This window comes from Colletes latitarsis, chromosome 2, assembly GCF_051014445.1.
Source record: "Colletes latitarsis isolate SP2378_abdomen chromosome 2, iyColLati1, whole genome shotgun sequence".
In the NCBI taxonomy this organism is placed as follows: Eukaryota; Metazoa; Arthropoda; class Insecta; order Hymenoptera; family Colletidae; genus Colletes; species Colletes latitarsis.
Genome location: NC_135135.1, coordinates 19,661,422 through 19,683,744, shown reverse-complemented (window position 1 = coordinate 19,683,744; position 22,323 = coordinate 19,661,422). Strand labels below are relative to the sequence as shown.

At 38.8% G+C, this 22,323-nt stretch overlaps 5 protein-coding genes across 13 annotated transcripts in view; 2 read left to right on the top strand and 3 right to left on the bottom strand.

Annotated features, from left to right (window-relative positions):
- The window catches only part of Appl (amyloid-beta-like protein), a 62,231-nt gene extending 60,923 nt beyond the window's left edge, over window positions 1-1,308 (bottom strand). The window contains exon 1 of the mRNA XM_076780483.1: window positions 1,018-1,308. The gene's annotated coding sequence lies outside the window, so the exon portion shown is untranslated. The remainder of the gene's footprint in view (window positions 1-1,017) is intronic.
- Window positions 1,309-1,718: 410 nt separating this feature from the next.
- LOC143349458 (persulfide dioxygenase ETHE1, mitochondrial) lies at window positions 1,719-9,232 on the bottom strand. The gene is made up of 6 exons (XM_076780740.1): window positions 8,948-9,232; window positions 7,729-7,873; window positions 5,796-5,981; window positions 4,117-4,205; window positions 2,031-2,241; window positions 1,719-1,896 (listed from the first exon to the last, which is right to left on the bottom strand). The coding sequence occupies exons 1-6, from the start codon at window positions 9,092-9,094 to the stop codon at window positions 1,778-1,780; spliced, it is 897 nt and encodes a 298-aa protein (XP_076636855.1). The 5' UTR covers window positions 9,095-9,232; the 3' UTR covers window positions 1,719-1,777.
- Smg (sterile alpha motif domain containing protein 4 smaug) overlaps window positions 5,267-22,323 on the bottom strand; it is a 63,632-nt gene continuing 46,575 nt past the window's right edge. Inside the window, exons 10-11 of one of the 3 annotated variants that reach the window (XR_013080901.1) lie at window positions 11,764-12,021; window positions 11,635-11,691 (exon numbers count right to left, since the gene is read on the bottom strand). The gene's annotated coding sequence lies outside the window, so the exon portion shown is untranslated. Of the gene's footprint in view, window positions 5,449-11,634; window positions 12,022-22,323 lie in introns of those variants that run through there. The other 2 variants (XR_013080890.1, XM_076780530.1) reach the window with 2 other exon arrangements.
- On the top strand, window positions 14,272-15,183 carry LOC143349543 (small ribosomal subunit protein eS19). The gene is made up of 3 exons (XM_076780891.1): window positions 14,272-14,339; window positions 14,569-14,639; window positions 14,754-15,183. Exons 2-3 carry the CDS (start codon window positions 14,569-14,571, stop codon window positions 15,145-15,147), a joined length of 465 nt encoding a protein of 154 aa, XP_076637006.1. The 5' UTR covers window positions 14,272-14,339; the 3' UTR covers window positions 15,148-15,183.
- Window positions 15,315-22,323, top strand: part of Asap (ArfGAP domain of ASAP) — a 41,141-nt gene continuing 34,132 nt past the window's right edge. For 3 of the 7 annotated variants that reach the window (XM_076780372.1, XM_076780347.1, XM_076780318.1), the window contains exon 1: window positions 15,315-16,286. In XM_076780372.1, the coding sequence (XP_076636487.1) occupies window positions 16,161-16,286 (126 nt within the window). In that variant the 5' untranslated portion in view covers window positions 15,315-16,160. Of the gene's footprint in view, window positions 16,287-20,422; window positions 20,669-22,323 lie in introns of those variants that run through there. The other 4 variants (XM_076780356.1, XM_076780316.1, XM_076780329.1 and 1 more) reach the window with 3 other exon arrangements.

Sequence of the window (22,323 nt, the reverse complement as noted above, 5' to 3'; positions counted from 1 at the left end):
TGGCCGAACACCCTGTACACTGTAATATCTGTTTTGTAGTCCAGAAAAATCTACAGAATTTACTTGGTTAATAAATTTAAGTCTCCTTCTGTACATCAAAATTAATTACAAACTCGATAATGAATTAATACAGTCAGAGGGGAAATCAGTAAAAGTAACGAAGGTGTTAAATAAATAAACGATGCTTATTCGAATCGTATATACTGTAATATCTGTTTAGTAGTCCAGAAAAATCTACAGAATTCACTTGGTTAATAAATTTAAGCCTCCTTCTGTACATGATAATGAATTAATACAGTCAGAGAAGAAATCAGTAACAGTAACGAAGGTGTTAAATAAATAAACGATGCTTATTCGAATCGTATATACTGTAATATCTGTTTCTAACAGGCCAAACGAAATACACGCTTATCCAATAAAAGAAGAAGAGGTTGCAGAGCATTTTTGAGCAACGTGGCTGACAATTCACGGGCACACGTGCATTCTTCTCCATTGCAATCATTGTTGCACCAGTAACGACGCTATTAATACACAAAGAATAACACAACAGCGTGACGTCATGTACGTATACGCCTCTAATACGTTCCTACGCGTGTTAATGCGTAATCGAGGCGAGGCCACGCGTCTCAGACGAAGACAAAAATCAAACGAGCGGAATGGAAGGTATCGTGAGCAGCATGTAACATCGGTTACCGTTCAAGGCGGACAAATTGCCAGGGACCGTGTCGTCGCATCCGGTTACCTCTCGTCATTTTTACGGTCCCGGAAGGAAACCCGTACGCGTGCTTACGCGACGATTTATCAAGCATCTCTCGACATTTCGTTCGTTAACAATACGCCCCGTACGATTTTTCTATTTTTCGCTCAAGCCACTGGACCCGGAAAATTACACATTCCGCGTGGCTTTTATCTGTTCTTCCCCCTCTCTCTCTCCCCCTCCCAACCCTCCCTTCCCGCCATCACTACCGCTGGCCAGAAGAACATGAAAATGCACAAGTTGATAGCCTTGGCCCATACCTTTGCCCGTGTGTCGGCCACCGTACCCACCGGTTACCCTGGAAACGGTATCGATTTCAACCCTCAGCTATGCAGCAGAAACCAGCGACACACCATGGGGGTCTCTTCGTCTCGAGTTTCGACAAGGCAGCCCGTTCGAACCGCCCGATTACACCGCCTCTCGTCTCTATTATCGCTATGCGTCACGTTTCGACGAACGTTTCGAGAAAAGAAAAATCAAACGCACATCGCCGCACGGCGACCGGCCCGTGGCGACTCGACCGACGAAACGTCGAACGCCATTTATATAAGATAGTCGCGCGTCGTTAATTCCTGTTCCGCGTAGTTGCGATTCGTACGAACGAATACGCGCGCGCGACAGGGAGCTGACACGTTCGCTGGGCATTGTTTATCGTTGGAAAATTAACGCGCTGAAAATGTTTAATTAATTTAAGAAATTGGGCCACGCGGTTTCGAGTGCGCGGCAAACATTTTCAGCGACGACGCGAGGATCGCGCGAAACGTTGATCCGTTTCGTACGATTTTAATTCTGGTTAGTTGGTACCAGACACCGGATGACGCGTCGTTTAAAGGTTAAAGGGGATGAAAGTATTAATTAGCCACGGTGTTCGCTATTATTCGGTCCGTTGAACGCTCGTCGACGGAACGGCGAAGTGAAATTTTTTTATTTTTTATTTTTTATTTTTTTTTCATTCGGTAGATTCAAATTAAATCCGTTTTTATTATGCAGTTTTTTGTACATGGAGACTACGAAATCTAATTAACGCCCCGACGGTGGATTAACGTCGGAAACATCATGGGAGACTTCGTCTACGCTTGGTTTCTCTAACGGCAGAGGCTCATACAATCCGCAGACTTTGTTTATCGGCACTGCTTCATCTGAAACGACGAACAAATTTTAATTGAGCCCGATTGCCGAAACTTCGAGGCTCGTTGAAATTTCCAAGATAACGGTCGCGCGGGATCCACGTTGACGCGACCCGGGGTAAATTACGCGATGGAAATCAGCATACCAATCATTTTTGGATACGGCAGATTAAGGTTGTTCATTATGCTGATAAACTCGTTTTCAGATTTGGTTAATCTGGGATTAAAGGCCACCTCCTCGGCCACCGTGGTTACCGTTCTACCATTGTAATCGTGGGCCGGGTACAGCTTGTAATTCTCCGGCAAGGTAAAAATTTGCGTATGAACGGACTTGTACAAATCTACTGCAGAGCCACCCTGTAATACGGAAATTGCCAGAACTGAAATCACCATTTAGTAACGGCAACTAGCTCGAACGATAATAACGTAAGGTATACGCAAGTTAAATAATGCATCGTTGAAGTACGAAATATCAGGTTGTTTCGTAAGCTTTCGCGTATTTGACTACGTAAACTGTCGACTTAATATAAACGTAAAGAAACACAGTCACTTCAGACGAAACGAACGTTTTGTAGGTTATGTGTTACCTTCTGCATGCAACAAAACACTTTCGTTGAAAAGACAGTACATTAGTGTTGGATTATATCTAAAATTTGTAAGTAAAGAAACACAGTCACTTTAGACGAAACGAACGTTTTGTAGGTTATGTGTTACCTTCTGCACGCAAAAGACTGTCTTTCGTTGTAAAGACAGTAAATTAGTGTTGGATTATATCTAAAATTTGTAAGTAAAGAAACATAGTCACTTTAGACGAAACGAACGTTTTGTAGGTTATGTGTTACCTTTCTGCATGCAACTGAACACTTTCGTTGTAAAGACAGTAAACTAGTGTTGGATTATATCTAAAATTTTTGACCAGTTGAAGTGAGTTTCAATTAAAGTACGAAATATCAGGTTGTTTCGTAAGCCTTCGCGTATTTAACAATATAAACTCTCAGCTTAATATAAACGTAAAGAAACACAGTCACTTCAGACGAAACGAACGTTTTGTAGGTTATGTGTTACCTTCTGCATGCAACTGAACACTTTTGTTGTAAAGACAGTAAATTAGTGTTGGATTATATCTAAAATTTTGAAGTAACGAAACACAGTCACTGTAGACGAAACGAACGTTTTGTAGGTTATGTGTTACCTTTCTGTGTGCAACTAAACACTTTTGTTGAAAAGACAGTAAATTAGTGTTGGATTATATCTAAAATTTTGAAGTAACGAAACACAGTCACTGTAGACGAAACGAACGTTTTGTAGGTTATGTGTTACCTTCTACACGCAACGGAACACTTTCGTTGTAAACACAGTAAATTAGTGTTAGATTATATCTAAACTTTGTAAGTAAAGAAACACAGTCACTTCAGACGAAACGAACGTTTTGTAGGTTATGTGTTACCTTCTGCATGCAATTGAACACTATCGTTGAAAAGACAGTAAATTAGTGTTGGATTATATCTAAAATTTTGAAGTAAAGAAACATAGTCACTTCAGACGAAACGAACGTTTTGTAGGTTATGTGTTACCTTCTGCATGCAACAAAACACTTTCGTTGAAAAGACAGTACATTAGTGTTGGATTATATCTAAAATTTGTAAGTAAAGAAACACAGTCACTTTAAACGAAACGAACATTTTGTAGGTTATGTGTTACCTTCTGCATGCAATTGAACACTGTCGTTGAAAAGACAGTAAATTAGTGTTGAATTATATCTGAAATCTTTAACCAGTCGTTGAAATGAGTTTCAGTGAGCTTCAGAGGTTAATATTTCTCAGTTAAAAATTGTAAAGGAGATTCATACTTAATACAAAGAAATTACACACGGTTTCTCGATTTCTAGGAATAACCTGGGTTTATCGTGAGAATTTTTTAATTGAAAAATATTGTTAAACGCCATTATATTGATGTTACGTATAAAAGCTGCTATCTAAATATGTGATGTGCATCAGTACGCTGATGTTACCGCATACGGTGTCGAACCAACACAATTTTACGTTGGCACTTCCCGCGTAAAGTCTCGTCGTCAGATTTTAAGATTGAACGCTTACTACGCAGCTTGATGAATTGATAATTATTCGTATTTTAACGTCTTTTCTAAATTGTGATTATTCGACTGATATTTTAAAGATTGCACCCAAATTTGGAAATTACTTTACTATAATAGATATTCTTTCTGATACAAACCTGAAAGTCAGTTCTACCGCATCCGCGTATTAAAAGAGCATCGCCTGTAAAAGCGATGCCTTGCTGGTGGCACACATACGTAACGCAACCTATAGATATATACAATACAAATATTATTAATTAAGAAAATACTTATACTTCCATTGTAAACTCAGAGTCCAAAGATTCACTAAAAACTAAAAATGCTTCGCGGGAATAAAAAAATTAATATTAACAAAATATTCTACGCTTCAGAAGTCAGTTTCAAGCTGTTTGGGCACGAAAAACAAACGATTAATGTGTTTAAATAAATCAAATATTAATATATAAAGTAAAAGCAAATTTACAAAAATATATTTTTATATATTTTGCCCACTGTCTGGATTTGCCGTCCGAGTCAAATAGATTCTGAATTTCGAAAATAAATTTAGAATAAAGGGATTACTGGAATCAACTGCAATAAATGCGAACTTAACAAAAAAACGTTTGCCTTTTGAACGTTCATCTACAAAATGTATATTTTAAAACGGTAAAGGGAGGTTGGAAATATTTGGGGGAAAAAAAGGATTAAATGTGTAATTTGCGTTGCGCAATATGGAATCCGGGAACTGCTGGACTATAAAAGTTGATTGTTCTTTAAGTATTGTACCCAACATTTCACCGAGTTAAACGAAAATGAAAGATACAAATTTTGTAGAAAAAATTGCTCTGGATTAGTTGACCGGAACCCGAATATACATAATTTTACTACTTAACCAACCGAATTCCGTGTTTTATGATGTACGAAAATGTTATTTATGTTTTATAAAGACGTCGACGTTTATTTTATTACAACAGGATTTTCATATTTCGTTATTTGAGATTGCCAATATTTGTATCGCTTACACATTTTATTTAGAATATATTGCCCAAAGGGGGACACGAAAATTAACGTCGAAACGTCGACCGATAATTATAAAAGGTAATTTTAAATTAAGCTGCTATGTATGGTCCAATAAATCACGTAATAACGTATTATCGTCGTTAATCAAAGTAACGATAAATTTATGAGATTTATACTTTAACAATTCCCAAAGAAAAATTCAAGGAACAAAGGGATATTAGTCTGTCATAGGGTCACGCGTCGCTTGACTTTTATGTGACCGGTAGTTGACGGTTGGCTACGAAACACGTATGTATCATTCTTCCACGAGAAGAAGGCACAGCGTGTTTACATCCCCACTCCTGTTGCAGCCGCTGACTCACAGGCATTGGTCGAAAACGATGACGAAGATCGGCAACAGCCAATCAGCGGACTGCAGCAAGAGTGGGGATGTAAACTCGCTGTGCCTTCTTCTCGTGGAAGGAAGATACCTACCTTTTACGTGATCAGCGCGCGACGTACGTTAACCCCTGAACGCTCATATTTTTCGAGTTAACAAAGAATGATCAGTTTTCTTTATTGGATTTGTTTCTAAAAATGCAGGTTTTGTTAATTACAATGTTGTATCTAACGTATAATTTGAAGGAAAACAAATATTATCGTCCCTTAAACAAATATCGTTTTTCAAAGCAGTCAGACTCGAGCATGAACGTTAAGGGGTTAATATCTGTCTGGGGGGCAGTCTAATTTTGGGCAGTTCGCTCAAAATTAGGCTTATTTATCAGCCCGGTTGCTCTTAACTAAGTTCACGAATATTTCCAATAAAAATACGCCTAACCTTGGGTATGGCCAGGGGTCGGTAGAACTTGCAAAGAATGCCTGCCGAAATTTATTTCATCGTAGTGATTCAAGAGTACGTCGGCTACGGCGCCACTGGCGCGCGAGATCATCGACTGACAATCGGTAAACGTTGACTTCAACTTTCCTGTTCCGGTGACATGATCAGCGTGTACATGCGTATTCACTGCAAAAGGCATTTTGGCCAGTTAGTTGTCGCGTGGTCTGTCATCATCCGTGCGTCTTCATTTTCAAAAATTGAAATCTCGAAAGAAAAAATTGTTTGACTATTTTCGGTGAAACAAAATGGCGGAATACTGTTTGCAGACTCGTTACATTAAGGCACGCGGGAGAACGCCATTTTGGTAATTAAATCTTTTTTCGCTAAACTCGCGTACTTCGAGCGTACGAAAGGATGAAAAGGCACGCAAGTTCAATGGGATAAATGATAATGAACTTTCCCGAAGCCTCGACTCAACTTTGTTTCGAGCTGCGTTTCCGTTACGAGCGTGTAAGATTGCGCCTGTTACGTTCAGCTTTTCAAATAAATTAATAAGAACGTAATTGAATTGTTCCCGAAGACCCCTTTCGTGCTTCGCTTCGCGCGGATGACTTCGAGTGGCAATTTCAACAATTAAACGCTCGGCGTGCTTAACAGTACTTGGCGCTTTACTGAATTATCGAATTATTAACTGAAACATTCGCGTTCAATCGACATTCTACTCCAGTTAATAAGTTTTAACCGACGAGAACGTTTCTGACCCACTGTGCGACAGATATATCAATGCGGGCCATTAAATGGTCGAGATCTACAGGGTGTTCGGCCACCCATGGGAAAAATTTTAATGAGGGATTCTAGAGGCCAAAATAAAACGAAATTCAAGAATACCAATTTGTTGATGGAGGCTCCGTTAAAAAGTTATTAACGTTTAAAGTTCCGATAGTACTGAATTTTTTTCTCGAAAATGGTTAAAATTTCGGGGGTATGTCTATTCACCAAAAATAATTGTAATTGACCCCCACGGCTAACAATATTTTTTTCAGAACGATTTGAAATTTTTTTTTTCCGTCGAAAAATTTCACACCTTCTCGAATTTTTTTCTTGAAAATGCATAGGATTTTGGGGGCATGTATAATGACCAAAAATGATTGTAATCGACTCCCGCAGCCGAAAATAATTTTTCCAGAACGATTGGAAATTTTTTTTTTTCGTCGTTAGGCGCCTAATTAGATTTTCGGTAAGGAATTTTTTTCTCGAAAGTGGATAGGAATTCGAGGGTATGTGTAATGACCAAAAATGATTGTAATTGACCCCCGCAACAGAAAATAATTTTTCCAGAACGATTTGAAATTTTTTTTTTCCCTCGAAAAATTTCACTTTCTCGAATTTTTTTCTAGAAAGTGGATAAGATTTCGAAGGTATATGTAATGACCAAAAATGATTGTAATTGACCCCCGCAACCGAAAATAATTTTTCCAGAACGATTTGAAATTTTCGAATTTAATTGTTAATAACTTTTTAACGAAGCCTCCATCAACAAATTGGTATTCTTGATTTTCGTCTTATTTTGGCCTCTAGAATCCCCCATTAAAATTTTTCCCAGGTGTGGCCGAACACCCTGTATATATCCTCGGCATAATATAATCAGATTGGAACAATTGATCTCTAATTTTATTGTTCGTTCGGCGAAGTTTGTACGACCCATTCGAATGAATCATTTAAGTAAAAATAACGTGAACGTGCACAGGATGATTCCTCTGTAAAAAAATACATCGATGATGACAACAAAGTAATTGTTTCTAACGGGTAAAATTTCAATGAAAAGCAATTTGTTCGGTCGATTTGACGAACAAATACGAATAAATGGTCTATAATATATCTAGGATATATTATAAAAGCATTGCCACGAATGGTGGTTGTATGTTCGACTTACTTGCATATTTCAATTTTAATCTCAGATTCTGAATAATAGCCACATCGCGGTCGAAACATTCAATGACGGGATCGATTATAACTGCCGTCTGATTACTGATGTCAGCCAGAAGATAAGTGTACGTACAAGATTCGCGATCGAACAGCTAAGAATTTGCATTAAAAAGAAATAAATGTATAAAAAACAGCGTACTTATTGCTTTCTTAATTTAAATTGTACAGGTTGTCCCACGGTAACTGCTGTTTAATGTAATTCCTAAACGGTAAGTAGTAAAGCGAAAATGTAGAGAGACTTTTATCAGTTTTAATGTGGAATGTCACTATGATAAAAAAATATAATTTATCTTATCTATATGATAATGGTGGGATTTATACGTTTGCAAGATCCTGCGAGATATTCATTCCTGTCTGTTTTAAAAGTTGTTCATTTTTGCAATCTTGGATTGCATCAATTATTCCATCATTATTTCAAAGTGATATTCTGCATAGAAAATTACGTCAAAAGTCCCTGTAAATCGTTGCCCTATCGCCTACCATTCAGGAGTTGTATCAAACGGCACTTATCGCGAGACACCCTGTATATTCATAATATCTTGTATGATTACACAGATGTTAATTGAAAATATATGCTTCTATTATAGAAAATAAAACTAAAATAAAACAACCAAATTAATTTTTCGATTGCTTAAAGATACCAATTTTAATTTGTATAATTTCTCTTATTATTATAATTATCGTATTTTATATCTTCATCAAAAATCGTGTTTTATATCTTCTTAAAAAAAAAAACAATAGCTTTAAAGTGATTACATTTAAAACTAATTCAAACATATCTGGACTGTGTATACATATGTTCAACAGGTTAAACGCGGAGCTACTTTCGTTTTGTTATTTAGGCTGAGGATACCAACAAACGATTGATTTATTACCCATTCTCAAACATCGACATAGCGTTTAACCTGTTAATAAATAGACAGTAACAATATATAACCATATTATCTGTACGTACAGAATTTCGAAACAATTGCATAGCATACTAAGGAAGTTAACATGTATGTAATATCTGTCTGCATCGTAAAGTTACTTTTAGATGAAACATTATTAGTTGTATACTGTAACTGTAACTGTAACCAGTTTAACACAGTCTAGTTTGTGTACACATAATAAGATAATAAAGCCAATACGCCGATACGCCATAATGAAAAATAATTGAGACTTACTTGACGAAATAGAAAATCTTTCGAGAAAGGTATCTCATCTGGCAACCTCCAGGACATTGTGTGATTCATCCTCGTAACTGAACAAGATTTGAAAACTGATACTCTTATACATCGCTGACACAACTTTTTAAACAAAACAGTATTCATATTTTCAATGCACTCGTGCGTCTCATACCGTTGAAAGCATATAATCTCACTGACTGTTAGCGATCAACGCAGCTGGCGCCGCGACGGTGCGACAGCGTACTACTGCGACACTACGGCAGAGTGAACCGTGAACCGCTTTACGAAAAATCAAGATGGAGGTGAAGGCTTCGACCAATCAAATGCTCTCGCTATATAACCGCGCAAAAAGTGCGTTCACATGCACGCATTGGTCAGACGAGAACGCGGCAGAAATCTCGGAATTTCAAACGGTGCTGCACATTGTTGACTTTGGTTACGCTAAAGGCAATCTTTTACCAACAATGTGAGCCTTCCTCTCTCGACTCCCACGAGACTGTACGAAATTACTTCGGGCAGCTTCGGAGAATCGAAAAAGAGGGCATGCGTCCGAACCTTACGAGCTCACGTACGCGTGATCTGGCATAATGTAAGAACGTGGAATGCGGTGTCCCCGGTACACCCGGGGCTCCGTATCAGAGATGCCAGAAAGGCACCTCTCCCACACTATGCCAGATCACGCGTACGTGAGCTCGTGGAGTTTCGGAAACCCGACAAAGGCAAAATGACGCATGCACTCTTTCTCGATTCTCCGAAGTTGCCCAAAGTAAGTTCGGACCGTCTCGTGGGAGTCGAGAGAGAAAGGCTCACACTTCCCTTCCCGCTCTTGAACAACTAATATCCGACCTCCCGTCAACAGGTCTCCACTGGCCTCTGTTGACCGCTGCTGACCACTCCTGTTACTTCTGACAACGTATGACGATTACGACTGGCTACTGTTAGTCTCTCCCAGCCTCTGTTGACCGCTGCTGACCACTCCTGTTACTTCTGACAACGTATAACGATTACTACTGACTTCTGCCTGCCTCCGCTGGCCTCTGCTGACCGCTACTGACCACTCCTGATACTTCTGACAACGTATGACGATTACGACTGGCTACTGTTAGTCTCTCCCAGCCTCTGCTGACCACAGCTGACCACCCCTGATGCTTCTGACAACGTATAACGATTACTACTTGTTACTGCTTGCCCCTGCTGGACCCTACTTGCCTCTGCATGCCTCTGCTGGCCTCCGTTGGCCTCTGCTGACCGCTGCTGACCACTGCTGACCACCGCTTATATTTCTGACAACGTAAAACTATTACTACTGGCTACTGCCACCCTCTGCTGACCTCTGCCAACATCTCCCGACATAAGCTGACCTCTGCCAACATCTCCCGACGTCAGCTGACCATCGCTAGCCACTGCTGACCGTTGCTGACAACTTGTGACATGATGTAATATAATATAATATGTTTATATGTATTAAAGTTTTGTATAATGTAAATCTATGGCAATAAATGATATAATTTCAAAGAATTCAATGTGTTCTCATCATTTTTTACCGTCCTTCTCCTCTCCAAATCATTCTCTTACCTATAAGATGCGTACCACCTTCTTCGCAAGTTCACCAGCATTTTAGAAATGTTCCGGGAACTTTGGAAATCCGAATTTGACCTTGACCTTGGCCCAGTTTCGAAAGTGGGTCAAGGCCATTCGAATCTTAGAAAAATTCCGGGCAGTTTGAGAATCCGGATTTGGCCTTGACCCAATTTCGAAAGTGGGTCAAGGCCATTCGAAATTTTAGAAATCTTCTGGCCGACTTGGAAATCCGGATGGCCTTGACCCAATTTCGAAAGTGGGTCAAGGCCATTCGAAATTTCAGAAATCTTCCGGCCAACTTGGAAATCCGGATGGCCTTGACCCAATTTCGAAAGTGGGTCAAGGCCATCGAATCTTAGAAAAATTCCGGGCGCTTTGGGAATCAGGATTTGGCCTTGACCCAGTTTCGAAAGTGGGTCAAGGTCACCGGCATTTCAGAAAACGCTCCGGGCACTTTGGAATTCCAGTTTTAAGTAGAGAAACGGTTTCTTATAACTAAGGGAATAATGGGGAGAGGAAAAGAAAGGTAAAAGTGATGAGAACACATAGAATTCTTTGAAATTATATCATTTATTGTCATAGATTTACATTATACAAAGTTTTGATACATGTACATCATATTAGAAGTTGTTAACAAAGGTCAGCGTGGTCAGCAGGGGCCAGCAAAGGTCAGCAGAGGGATGCAGAGGCATGCAGAGGCATGCAGAGACTAGCAGGGGCAAGCAGTAGCAAGTTGTAATCGTTATACGTTGCCAGAAGCATCAGGGGTGGTCAGCAGAGGTCAGCAGAGACTGGGAGAGGCTGACAGTAGCCAGTCGTAATCGTTATACGTTGTCAGAAGTAACGGGAGTGGTCAGCAGCGGTCAGCAGAGGCCAGCGGAGGCTGGCAGACGTCAGTAGTAATCGTTATACGTTGTCAGAAATGCCAGGAGTGGTCAGCAGCGGTCAGCAGAGGCTGGGGTAGACTAACAGTAGCCAGTCGTAATCGTTGTACGTTGTCAGAAATATAAACGGTGGTCAGCAGAGGCCAGCAGTGATAAGCAGAGATCACCAGGGGCGAATAGTAGCAAGTAGTAATTGTTATACGATGTCAGAAGCATCAGGGGTGGTCAGCAGTGTTCAGCAGAGGCCAGCAAAGGCATGCACAGGCAAGCAGAAAGCTGCAAAGGCAAGCAGAGACTTGTAGGGGCATGCAGTAGTAAGTATTAATCGTTATAGATTATCAGAAATACCTGCAGTGGTCAGTAGCATTCGGCAGAGGCCAGGAAAGTTCAGCAGAGACAAGCACACGCTGTCAGAGATTAGCAAAGACCAACAGAGGTTAGCAGAAGTCAGTAGTAATCGTTATAGGTTGTCAGAATTATAAGCGATGGTCAACAGAGTCCAGCAGAGGCAAGCAGTAATCAGGAGCAGTCAGTAACAGTCGCTGTATGGTGTCAAAAGTTGTCGGAAGTTCTGCACTTTTGTCAGCACTGGTCATCAGAAGTCATCTGAGGCAAATAGAAGAATAGAGTTCAGTAATGAACTCTAGGAAAGGCAAGTAAAAATGCCTGGGCAGTCGAGATTCCGAATCGTATGGCGTTGACGTGAGGTCGGATTTCAGTTGTTAAGAGCGAGAAGGCAAATGTGAGCCTTTCTCTCTCAACTCCCACGAGGCGGTCCGAAATTACTTCGGGCAGCTTCGGAATAATCGAGAAAGAGGGCATGTGTCAGTTTGCCTTTGTCGACTTTCCGAAACTCTACGAGCTCACGTACGCGTGATCTGGTATGTGTGAGTAGGGCACCGGGTGCTGTATCTGGTATCTCTGCTCCGTATGGCATCTCTGGCCCATACCATTGCCTGTGTGTCGGCCACCGTACCCACCGGTTACCCTGGAAACGGTATCGATTTCAACCCTCAGCTATGCAGCAGAAACCAGCGACACACTATGGGGGTCTCTTCGTCTCGAGTTTCGACGAGGCAGCCCGTTCAAGCTACCCGATTACACCAACTTTTGTCTCTATCATCGCTTACGTCACGTTTCTCGAACGTTCCGAACAATCAACGCACTTCGACGCTCGGAAACCGGCCGGGCAATTTGACCAACGAAAATTCGATCGCCATTATGATATCGTCCTGATAGTATACACGAAAGATAACACGTTTACAGGTATCGTTCATCTGATTAGTTAGTACAGCCACCGGATGACGAGTCGTTTATAAGTTAAAAGGGATGAAAGTATTAATTTTAACGGTGTTCAGTGTTATTCAGTCTGTCGAACGGTTGTCGACGGAACGGCGAAGTGAAAATATATTTTTCCGTAGAAACAAATTAAATTCGTTTTTATTATGCAGCTTTGTACACGGAAACTACGACGGGAACATCATGGGAAACTATATCTAAAAAATATAATCGTTTACGGAGATTCTCTTTGCATATGCGCGGCACATGTTCGCTGCCACTGCTTCATCTGAAACGGTGAACAAATTTTAATAGAAAATTCATGAATTTAATTGTCGAAAATTCGTAGCTGGATAAAATTTCCAAGATAACATCGCCCAGGGTCTTTCTTTGCACTTCGATTAAATTACGCGGAGAAAATTAATATAGCAATTATTTGTACACCAACAAACTCATTTAGAGATTTGATTAATCTGGGATTAAGGGGCCCCTCGACCACCGTGGTTGCCAGGTACAACTCATAATTCGATGGTAATGTAAAAAATTACGTTTTACTTGTTATTTAGGCTGGGAGTACCAAGAAAATCAAACCTTTTGTAATACTTGTAAAGGAAAACCACATTCATTTCAACAAAATTCGTTGGTTAAGTAAAAGTGTGTAAACATATTTTTTAATATGATTCACCCGCCCTTAAACAGCGACATAGCGTTTAATCTGTTAATGAATGGACAGTAACAATATGTAACCATGTCACGTGTACGTACAGAATTTCGAAACAATTGCATAGTATCCTAAAGAAGTTAACACGTATGTAATCTCTGTCTGCATCATAAAGTTACTTTTAGACGAAACAGTACAGTTTCAGTAGCTAAATGGCGTTGCATATGCTATAATGAAAAATAGTCGAGACTTACTTGACGAAATAGAAAATCGTTTGAGAAAGGAATTTCTTCTATCAACACCGGAGACATTGTATAATTCTTCTTAACAACCGAACTAAATTCAAAAACGGATACTCTCATATATTGCTAACACGAGTTTTTAAATAAAACGATATTCATATCTTCAATGCACTTTTGCTGCTTAAGCATATGAACTTACTGATAATTTGCAACGATTTTTACTGTGTCGCCATGCGACAGTCACCTCTGATGCACTCATTCTGCCAGATCTGGTCACACTGTTGCAACCGACAGCGCTAGCGCTAACGATTCGTTGAATCAAAATTACTCACAAATAGCAGTTACCGAATTGATTATCATATCTATCTGAACTGATATAAATTCCCTTGTTCGTTGACACACAATTAAATATTTGACAATGCAAATCTTATTTCCAGCAAACACGATGGAGCATTTTCATTGTACAAAGGAAAAGGTTAAGTTGGTATTTCCGTTTTGTTCTGCAATACAAAAAAAAGTGATTAAATATAATTTCTTTCTAATCACTGAAAAAAAAATATAAATCAGATATTGCAATGGTAATCAGATTGAAATTCGTATCAATAAAACATCGTACAGCCAGTAAGATACCTTTCTATGTATCAAAATTTCATGGCCTCTTCCTGTTAGTGTCGCCATCTTGTAGTTTTCATGCTCCTTACTCCATCTTCGGTTTTCTCTTTCCGGTCAGCTTCCGCGCGAAGGTGTGTACTTCTGGCAGTTTTAGTTTGCCATATTACTTTTAAAAAACTAGCATACGTTATTATACAAAATAACTCATGCTTTTTACATAATTTTCATGTTTATTTTAAAATGTGTATCACGTTTTGCTACGGTATTCAAATATCCGGTGTTACAGCAATATACATGTGGTACATGGTTAACAACGTGTTTGTTTATTAACCACTTCTGTTATATATATATTTGTTTTAGATGCCTTCCGTAACGCTAAAAGACGTCGACCAACACAAGTTCGTAAAGGCTTTTGCCGCGTTCTTGAAAAAGTAAGTAATTGTATTTGTGGAAACGTTCTTAACCTCAAAAATAGATAAACATATATTCCTTTGAAATATTGAAATTAAAACGATAATCGTTCATTAATTCGTAACGAATTACAGGACGGGCAAAATGCGAGTTCCAGAATGGGTGGACATTGTAAAATCTGCACGTTTCAAGGAACTTGCTCCGTACGATCCAGATTGGTACTACATTAGGTGTGCTGCGTTAGTACGTCACATTTACATTCGTAGCCCGATTGGTGTAGGAGCAGTCACCAAAATTTTTGGAGGACGCAAACGTAATGGCACCCACCCCAGTCACTTTTGCCGGTCTGCAGGAGGTGTAGCTCGCAAAGCTCTTCAGAGCTTGGAACAACTGAAACTCATCGAGAAGGCTCCACTTGGTGGACGAAAACTCACAAGTCAAGGTCGTAGAGATTTAGATCGCATTGCAGCACAAGTTAAAGCAAAAAGCAAAAAACAACTCAAACTACAAGAGACTCTTGTTCTATAATTTCCTTGTTTCTGTAATAAAAGTGGAAAATTCATACATTATTGGCTTTATTTATATCCGTACCTTAATTTTTATAATGCGTACATCGTCTACACTCAAGAGAAATTTTCGAGAAAAATACTTGAACGTATATTCTGAAAAATTCATTTTGTATGAGGAGAATATTGACCCTCGTCGAAATAAAAAATTAAAATAAAATTCGTTGCTATTCCTATTTACCGCGCGCCGTCTGAACATAAAGGCGACATGCTACTGTACATGTGTATCGCGACGAATAAAAGTAATTTTCAAGTCTGGGATTCAAAGTATTTGCTCGACGTTAGATGCAGTTAATTGCCACAAGATGACGGCACTTTCGATCATCGAATACGAACGACTTTCTTTCCAATTGTGAACTTAATGGTGAAGGTATGGGCGTATACAGCGCCTCCTCAGTGAAACTTTGACCGTGGATGAAAACGTTTGGGCACCGATCGGGTTGACTTTGGATCGAGTGGCGTGTAGGTGCTGGGAAGTTTCTCTGGGACGCAGTCGCGTACGCGCGTAAAAGTGTGTATGCATCGCGAGCCGCGGGACGAAAAACAAGAAGCGAAATATGTTTCCTCGCGGTCAGTGCGGGAAACTCCAGGCGACCAAAATGTTAAGGAAATAATCGTGTCGCGCAAGTGTCTCTCGCTGGTAGAGAAGACAGACCGTGTGCTCAAAGTTTCTCTCTTTCTCTTTCCAACCCCCTTCCCTCTCCTTCTTCGCTTTGTATCCCTTACCCCCTCCCGCCGCTCTGCTCTGGGTCCGTTGGTCGCACCGGGACGACGTTTACCGTGCGTCACGGGAAACGGCATTGGGAGGAGACAGAAGGTGACAGCCCTCCCGCGGAATTTATGGTGCGCACGGGAGAAACGGTGAAGTGAGTGGTGTCAGAGTGAAGTGAGTGCGACGGCACCAAGTGCCAGACCGGTGAACAATCCACAGAGCTCGTTATCGTTCAGGGTAATATAGGTGGGAAGAGGGAAAAAATGCCGGGCCTAATCGCTGTAAGCGAATTCGTCGATGAGACGAGGGAGGATTACAACTCGCCTACCACGTCCACCTTCGTTTCGCGAATGCCACAATGCAGACAGACCATCACGTCCCTCGAGGAGGTAACACTTTGTTTGTTTTCGTTTCACTATATTCCGATCGTTCCCGCACAAGATGTTCTTTTTTTTTTTATCTCGAAGAGAAGAAATATTGCGTTACACTTGCACGCATCGCGTCTTTGCGTGCGACCTTACCGAGAGAATCTGATCGGTGGTCGAGCGCGTGTTCCGATGCGTGGGCGTTTCACGATTGCTCCGCGGGTATCCGTCTTACCTGCAATAGCTTCGATCGCAATAGATGTAACGACTTTTTTTTTTTGGCGCAACGCGCTCTCGTCACCTTTTACGAACGTCTCGCGGGCACGGTGCGCGCAACTTTTACCGCGTCTCTGGCCCGTGTCACTGTCAATTTCCACGTATCGGTGATGTAAATACCCGTACGGAGTCGATCTACGACTTCCAGTTCGGGTAATGTATGCAGACATGCTGTCGGTGTTGCGTTTCGTCCGGCGCGACCCAACGGGAAAATACGGCGATCGCTAGGAATTTTTAATTACATCGGGTTTCGAGCGTTTGAGATTGCCGTGCGCGGAATGTTTATATGTACCAGCGCTGGAACCTGTCGGACCTTTTTGTGATCGAATAACCCAGTGATTTTAATATTCCGTGAATTTCATTCGAATACCATTCGAATATTTCGTGCACCGATCGAGTATCTGGGTATTTCTGATATTCAAGTAATGCAATGTGAAGTATACCCGAGTTATTTCAGTTCATCCTTACTTGGACTTTATATTTATGCAGGGTGTTCAGTCACCCATGGGAAAAATTTTAATGGAGGATTCTAGGGGCCAAAATAAGACGAAAATCAAGAATATCAATTTGTCGATGGAGGCTTCGTTAAAAAGTTGTTAACGTTTAAAGTTCCGCCGGTACTGAATTTTTTTCTTGAAAATGCACAAGATTTCGGGGGTATGTCTATTCACCAAAAATGCTTGTAATTAACCCCTGTATCTAAATATAATTTTTTTAGTATGATTTGAAATTTTTTAATTTTGTCTAAAAATTTCAGTACTTTTTCCAATTTTTTTCTCGAAAGTGGGTAGAATTTCGATGGTATGACTCATGACCAAAAATGATTGTAATTGACCCCTGCAACCGAAAATAATTTTTCCAGAACGATTTGAAATTTTTTTTTTCGTCGCAAAATTTAAGCACCAAATTAGATTTTCGCTAAGGAATTTTTTTCAGGAAAGTGCGTAGGATATCGGGGGTATGTGTATTTACCAAAAATGCTTGTAATTGACCCCTGTATCTAAATATAATTTTTTTAGTATGATTTGAAATTTTTTAATTTTGTCTAAAAATTTTAGCACCTACTCGAATTTTTTTCTCGAAAGTGGATAGGATTTCGAAGGTATGCGTATTCACCAGAAATGATTGTAATTGAACCCCGCAACCGAAAATAATTTTTTCAAAACGATTTGAAATTTTTGAATTTAATTGTTAATAACTTTTTAACGAAGCCTCCATCGACAAATTGGTATTCTTGATTTTCGTTTTATTTTGGCCTCTAGAATCCCCCATTAAAATTTTTCCCTGGGTTGGCTGAACACCTTGTATAGAATATTTTATAATTTTCTATTTTAATAATAATATTCAAGATGAAACTATTCGAATAGTCTCACATCTGGTTTATATGTATTTTCAGATAAATAGATTAGCGGTCGACTGATCGATGATAATATTTTTGACGTATTTACGTATTACGTGTGTACGTGACTTGTAAGGAAACGTTACGTAGGAGCCTCGTGTACGCGTTACGCGTTGCAGAGATTTGGAATCAGGATTAATTAGCAGGATAATGAAGGCACAATGCGCCCAAGAGTGACAGGAACGAGATGGTCTTGTTAAAAAGAAAAAGTGTCCCGAGCAATTCTTTCACGGAGATGCGGATAATGGGTCTTTTGTAATAGCAAACCGTAATATGCCGACGTAATTATCGGCGAAGAATGTTATTGCGCGAGCCTTTCGTAATTTAACAGCCATCGTAACTCTTGCGGGCTGCGCTGCCTAGTAGAAATATATCGGGCTCGAATGCGGAACCCATTTCCAAGTTATCCGAGGTCGTGAAGATTTTCACCAGCCACCGAACGAAGAGGAGCATCGATTATTCCATGTGCATCCTATTTATTTATTTGGAAGATCCATCATGCAACGCCTGGCATCGAGAAAAACAGAATATTATCCAAACCTGTCACAATATTGTATCTTATTTGAAATATAAAAATATTCAAGAGTTCAATGGTGTACTTTTTTGACGCTACTAATATTATCGAAACGCGTTAAAACAATTATTATTTTTTTATTAAAATTACTATATCGTTATCTTCTGATACTTAACAAATGTTTCATAATTTCTTTGAAATATAAAAATATTCAAGAGTTCAATGGCGTACTTTTTTGACGCTACTAATGTTATCGAAACGCGGTAAAACAATTATTATTTTTTTTTTTATTAAAATTACTGTCTATCGCTGTCTTTTGACACTTAAAAAATGTTCCATCATTTATTTGACTCATGGTAAAAAAGTTCATCGAGGTTGGAATAAATCTCTGCTACGTGGAATTTTTGCAACGAAGGAAATTGGGTCGTTGAATATACATACGAATTTATACATATACATGTACGTACTATGCATATCGTAAAGCGTTAAGACTTTCTACATTCTGTTAAATTACAATCAATAAATGACGATAAGACGCAACACTATCGTTACAACACCACTCTTTTGCATATTATCAAATCGTGGGCGTATTTTGTAACGCGCGTAGATAGGGAACTTTGCGCGGAAAGTGTGCCGCGGCGCTTGGAAGTGGAATTTATGCATGGAATTGTTAAAGTTTCTTTTCACAAAGGGGGAACTGGGAAAAACTAGCATAGATTTTAAAGCAGATAGGAGGAATCGTTCAGAAATGGGTTAATTGCGGCTGCTGCCGTGCATTTCGTTAAAATAATTGAATAATTATTAAGCATTGCCTAGATATAATAATTTAGCACGACGATTTAATATAAGAATGAAATATACAGGGTGTTCCGTCACACCTGGGAAAAATTTTAATGGGAGATTCTAGGGACCAAAATAGGACGAAAATTAAGAATACTAATTTGTTGATGGAGGCTTCGTTAAAAAGTTATTAATGTTTAAAGTTCCACCTGTACTTAATTTTTTTCTCGAAAATGCGCAGGATTTCGTGGGTATGTCTAATGACCAAAAATGATTGTAATTGACCCCCGGAACTAAACATAATTTTCTTAGAATGATGTGTAATCTTTTATTTGAAATTAATTTCGTCTAAAAATTTCACACCTTCTCGAATTTTTTTCTCGAAAGTGAGTAGGATTTCGAGGGTATGTTAAATGATCAAAAATGATTGTAATTGACCCCTGTAACTAAATATAATTTTTTCAGAATGATTTGAAAATTTTCAATTTCATCGAAAAATTTCACACCTTCTCGAATTTTTTTCTCGAATAGGGGTAGAATTTCGAAGGTATGTCTATTGATCAAAAATGCTTGTAATTGACCCCTGTAACTAAATATAATTTTTTCAGAATGATTTGAAAATTTTCAATTTCATCGAAAAATTTCACACCTCGAATTTTTTTCTCGAATAGGGGTAGAATTTCGAAGGTATGTCTATTGATCAAAAATGCTTGTAATTGACCCCTATAACTAAATATAATTTTTTCAGAATGATTTGAAAATTTTCAATTTCGTCGAAAAATTTCACACATTCTCGAATTTTTTTCTCGAATAGGGGTAGAATTTCGAAGGTATGTCTATTGATCAAAAATGCTTGTAATCGACCCCTGTAACTAAATATAATTTTTCCAGAATGATGTAAAATTTGTTAATTTAATTTTTTAATAACTTTTTAACGAAGCCTCAGTCAAGAAATTGATATTCTTGATTTTCGTCTTATTTTGGCCTCAAATTTTGTATCGTGTATTTCTTGATAGAGGAATTAAAATTTTTATTAAGATCGAAAATTTAGTTTCGTAAAAAGTTGTTATATTCCTGTTTGATGCACTCAGTATTATTAGGTCCTGGTGGATATTTTCTAGAAAATACGCGTGTGTTACTTTTGCCTCGGTCGAAAGTCGATATCGATGCATCCGTAATGGTATATACGAGTCACTTTTACGGTGCAGTTCGACTTGGTGCTTCTTGAGAATTATATTCTCGACCACTTCCGTCTGCTTTGATGCGCTTGCGTCTTCCGGGTCAGTTCGTTTTCTCCTCCTTCACAGTAATGACCCGCAGGATTTTCAGCTAAGAAATATTACGCGTGAAACGTTTCCTCTCACGAACCTCGTACACAGAGTGAAACTACCACTTTCCTCGAACAGTTTTCAAAGCATTAAATACTTAATGCAGAATGTATTAATATTTAACAAATTCCATTCTGCGTGGTCGATTACAGAGCTTGGTTAAGTACTTTTATTATTAACACGCCGACTGTCATGGTCGAATTTACAAACTTACTTTGTTTACATTTATTTATCTATATTAAGTTTAACAAATGAACGCCGCCTAATAGTGTATACGTTTGCATAGATTTAAATTAGTACGTTACTTTTTGGAAAGGAATCCACTCGGAGATCGAAATGTTAAACAAAAATTTGCTTTGATTTTGTGAAAAAACATTCCGACGTAAAATTTTTACGTCTGGCTAACTTCGAAAGAAAAAATATATTCAGAAGTGATCAATACGCGCCGAGAACTGATAGGAAAAATCAATATTGGATTCGCTAAAGTCAAACAAGGTCGACCCAAACTTCGTTATGTGCTGGATTCAATCTTTCAGGCTTCGCGTCGCGACGTGTTCGAAGTTTCAAAAATATCAAATTCCGAAAAATCATTTACCATTTGAAACATACTGTCGCATTTTGATCGTTTCATTCCGTAATGCCCTCTAGAGTCGACACCTTCATGAGTATTCTCATACAGAGCGTAACTCTGTTTCCACAGTAAAGTATTGTTTCCAAGATTGTTTAACATAAATCTATGTATTCAACGGCGTATGAAAATTATAATAGGAAACAATTGCGAGATTGCTTACAATGAAGAATAGAAGGAAAGTGACCGATTTTGTCTTCGTTTACAGTAGAGGTTCTCAAACTTTCTCTGTTCATAGTGCCTTAAATGCGTTAGTAATATTTTCATGGCGTTCTTAAATCCAAAGAAATACCTAACAGTACGCAGTTAAATATAAATATCGTATTTTGTTTACTACCGACGAAAACATTTTAATAGGAATCAAATATTACAAAAAAATTTATAATCCATTATACAAGGTGTTCTGCCAACCCTGGGAAAAATTTTAATGGGGGATTCTAGAGGCCAAAATAAGACGAAAATCAAGAATACCAATTTGTTGATGGAGGCTTCGTTAAAAAGTTATTCACATTTAAAGTTTTGTCCGTTTTGAATTTTTTTCTCGAAACTGGTTAGGATTTCGGGGGTATGTCTATTGATCAAAAATTATTATAATTGACCCCCGCAACCGAAAATAATTTTTCCAGAACGAATTGAAATTTTTTTTTTCGTCGTAAAATTAGATATTCGGTAAGGAATTTTTTTCTCGAAAGTGCGTAGGATTTCGGGGGTATGTCTATTCACCAAAAATGATTGTAATTGACCCCCGCAACCGAAAATAATTTTTCCAGAACGATTTGAAATTTTTTAATTTCGCCGAAAAATTTCAGCACCTACTCGAATTTTTTTCTCGAAAGTGGGTAAGATTTCGAGGGTATGTGTACTCACCAAAAATGATTGTAATTGATCCCTGTAACTAAATATAATTTTTTTAGTATGATTTGAAATTTTTGAATTTAATTGTTAATAACTTTTTAACGAGGCCTCAGTCAAGAAATTGATTCTTGATTGTCGTCTTATTTTGGCCTCTAGAATCTCCCATTAAAATTTTTCCCAGGGTTGGTCAAACACCCTGTATAGTATGTTTTTTATTTCTTAAAAAAACTTAGTAGGGATCAGTAGGACTCGGTTTGAGAACCACTGGTTTAAGACAATGC

Coding starts and splice junctions, on each gene's coding strand:
- LOC143349543 (XM_076780891.1), top strand. CDS start 14,569: ATGCCTTCCGTAACGCTAAAAGACGTCGACCAACACAAGTTCGTAAAG. Junction 14,640..14,753: donor TTTGCCGCGTTCTTGAAAAA/GTAAGTAATTGT, acceptor AACGAATTACAG/GACGGGCAAAATGCGAGTTC.
- LOC143349458 (XM_076780740.1), bottom strand. CDS start 9,094: ATGAATACTGTTTTGTTTAAAAAGTTGTGTCAGCGATGTATAAGAGTA. Junction 7,874..8,947: donor AAGATTTTCTATTTCGTCAA/GTAAGTCTCAAT, acceptor GCAAATTCTTAG/CTGTTCGATCGCGAATCTTG. Junction 4,206..5,795: donor GACCCCTGGCCATACCCAAG/GTTAGGCGTATT, acceptor ATATATCTATAG/GTTGCGTTACGTATGTGTGC.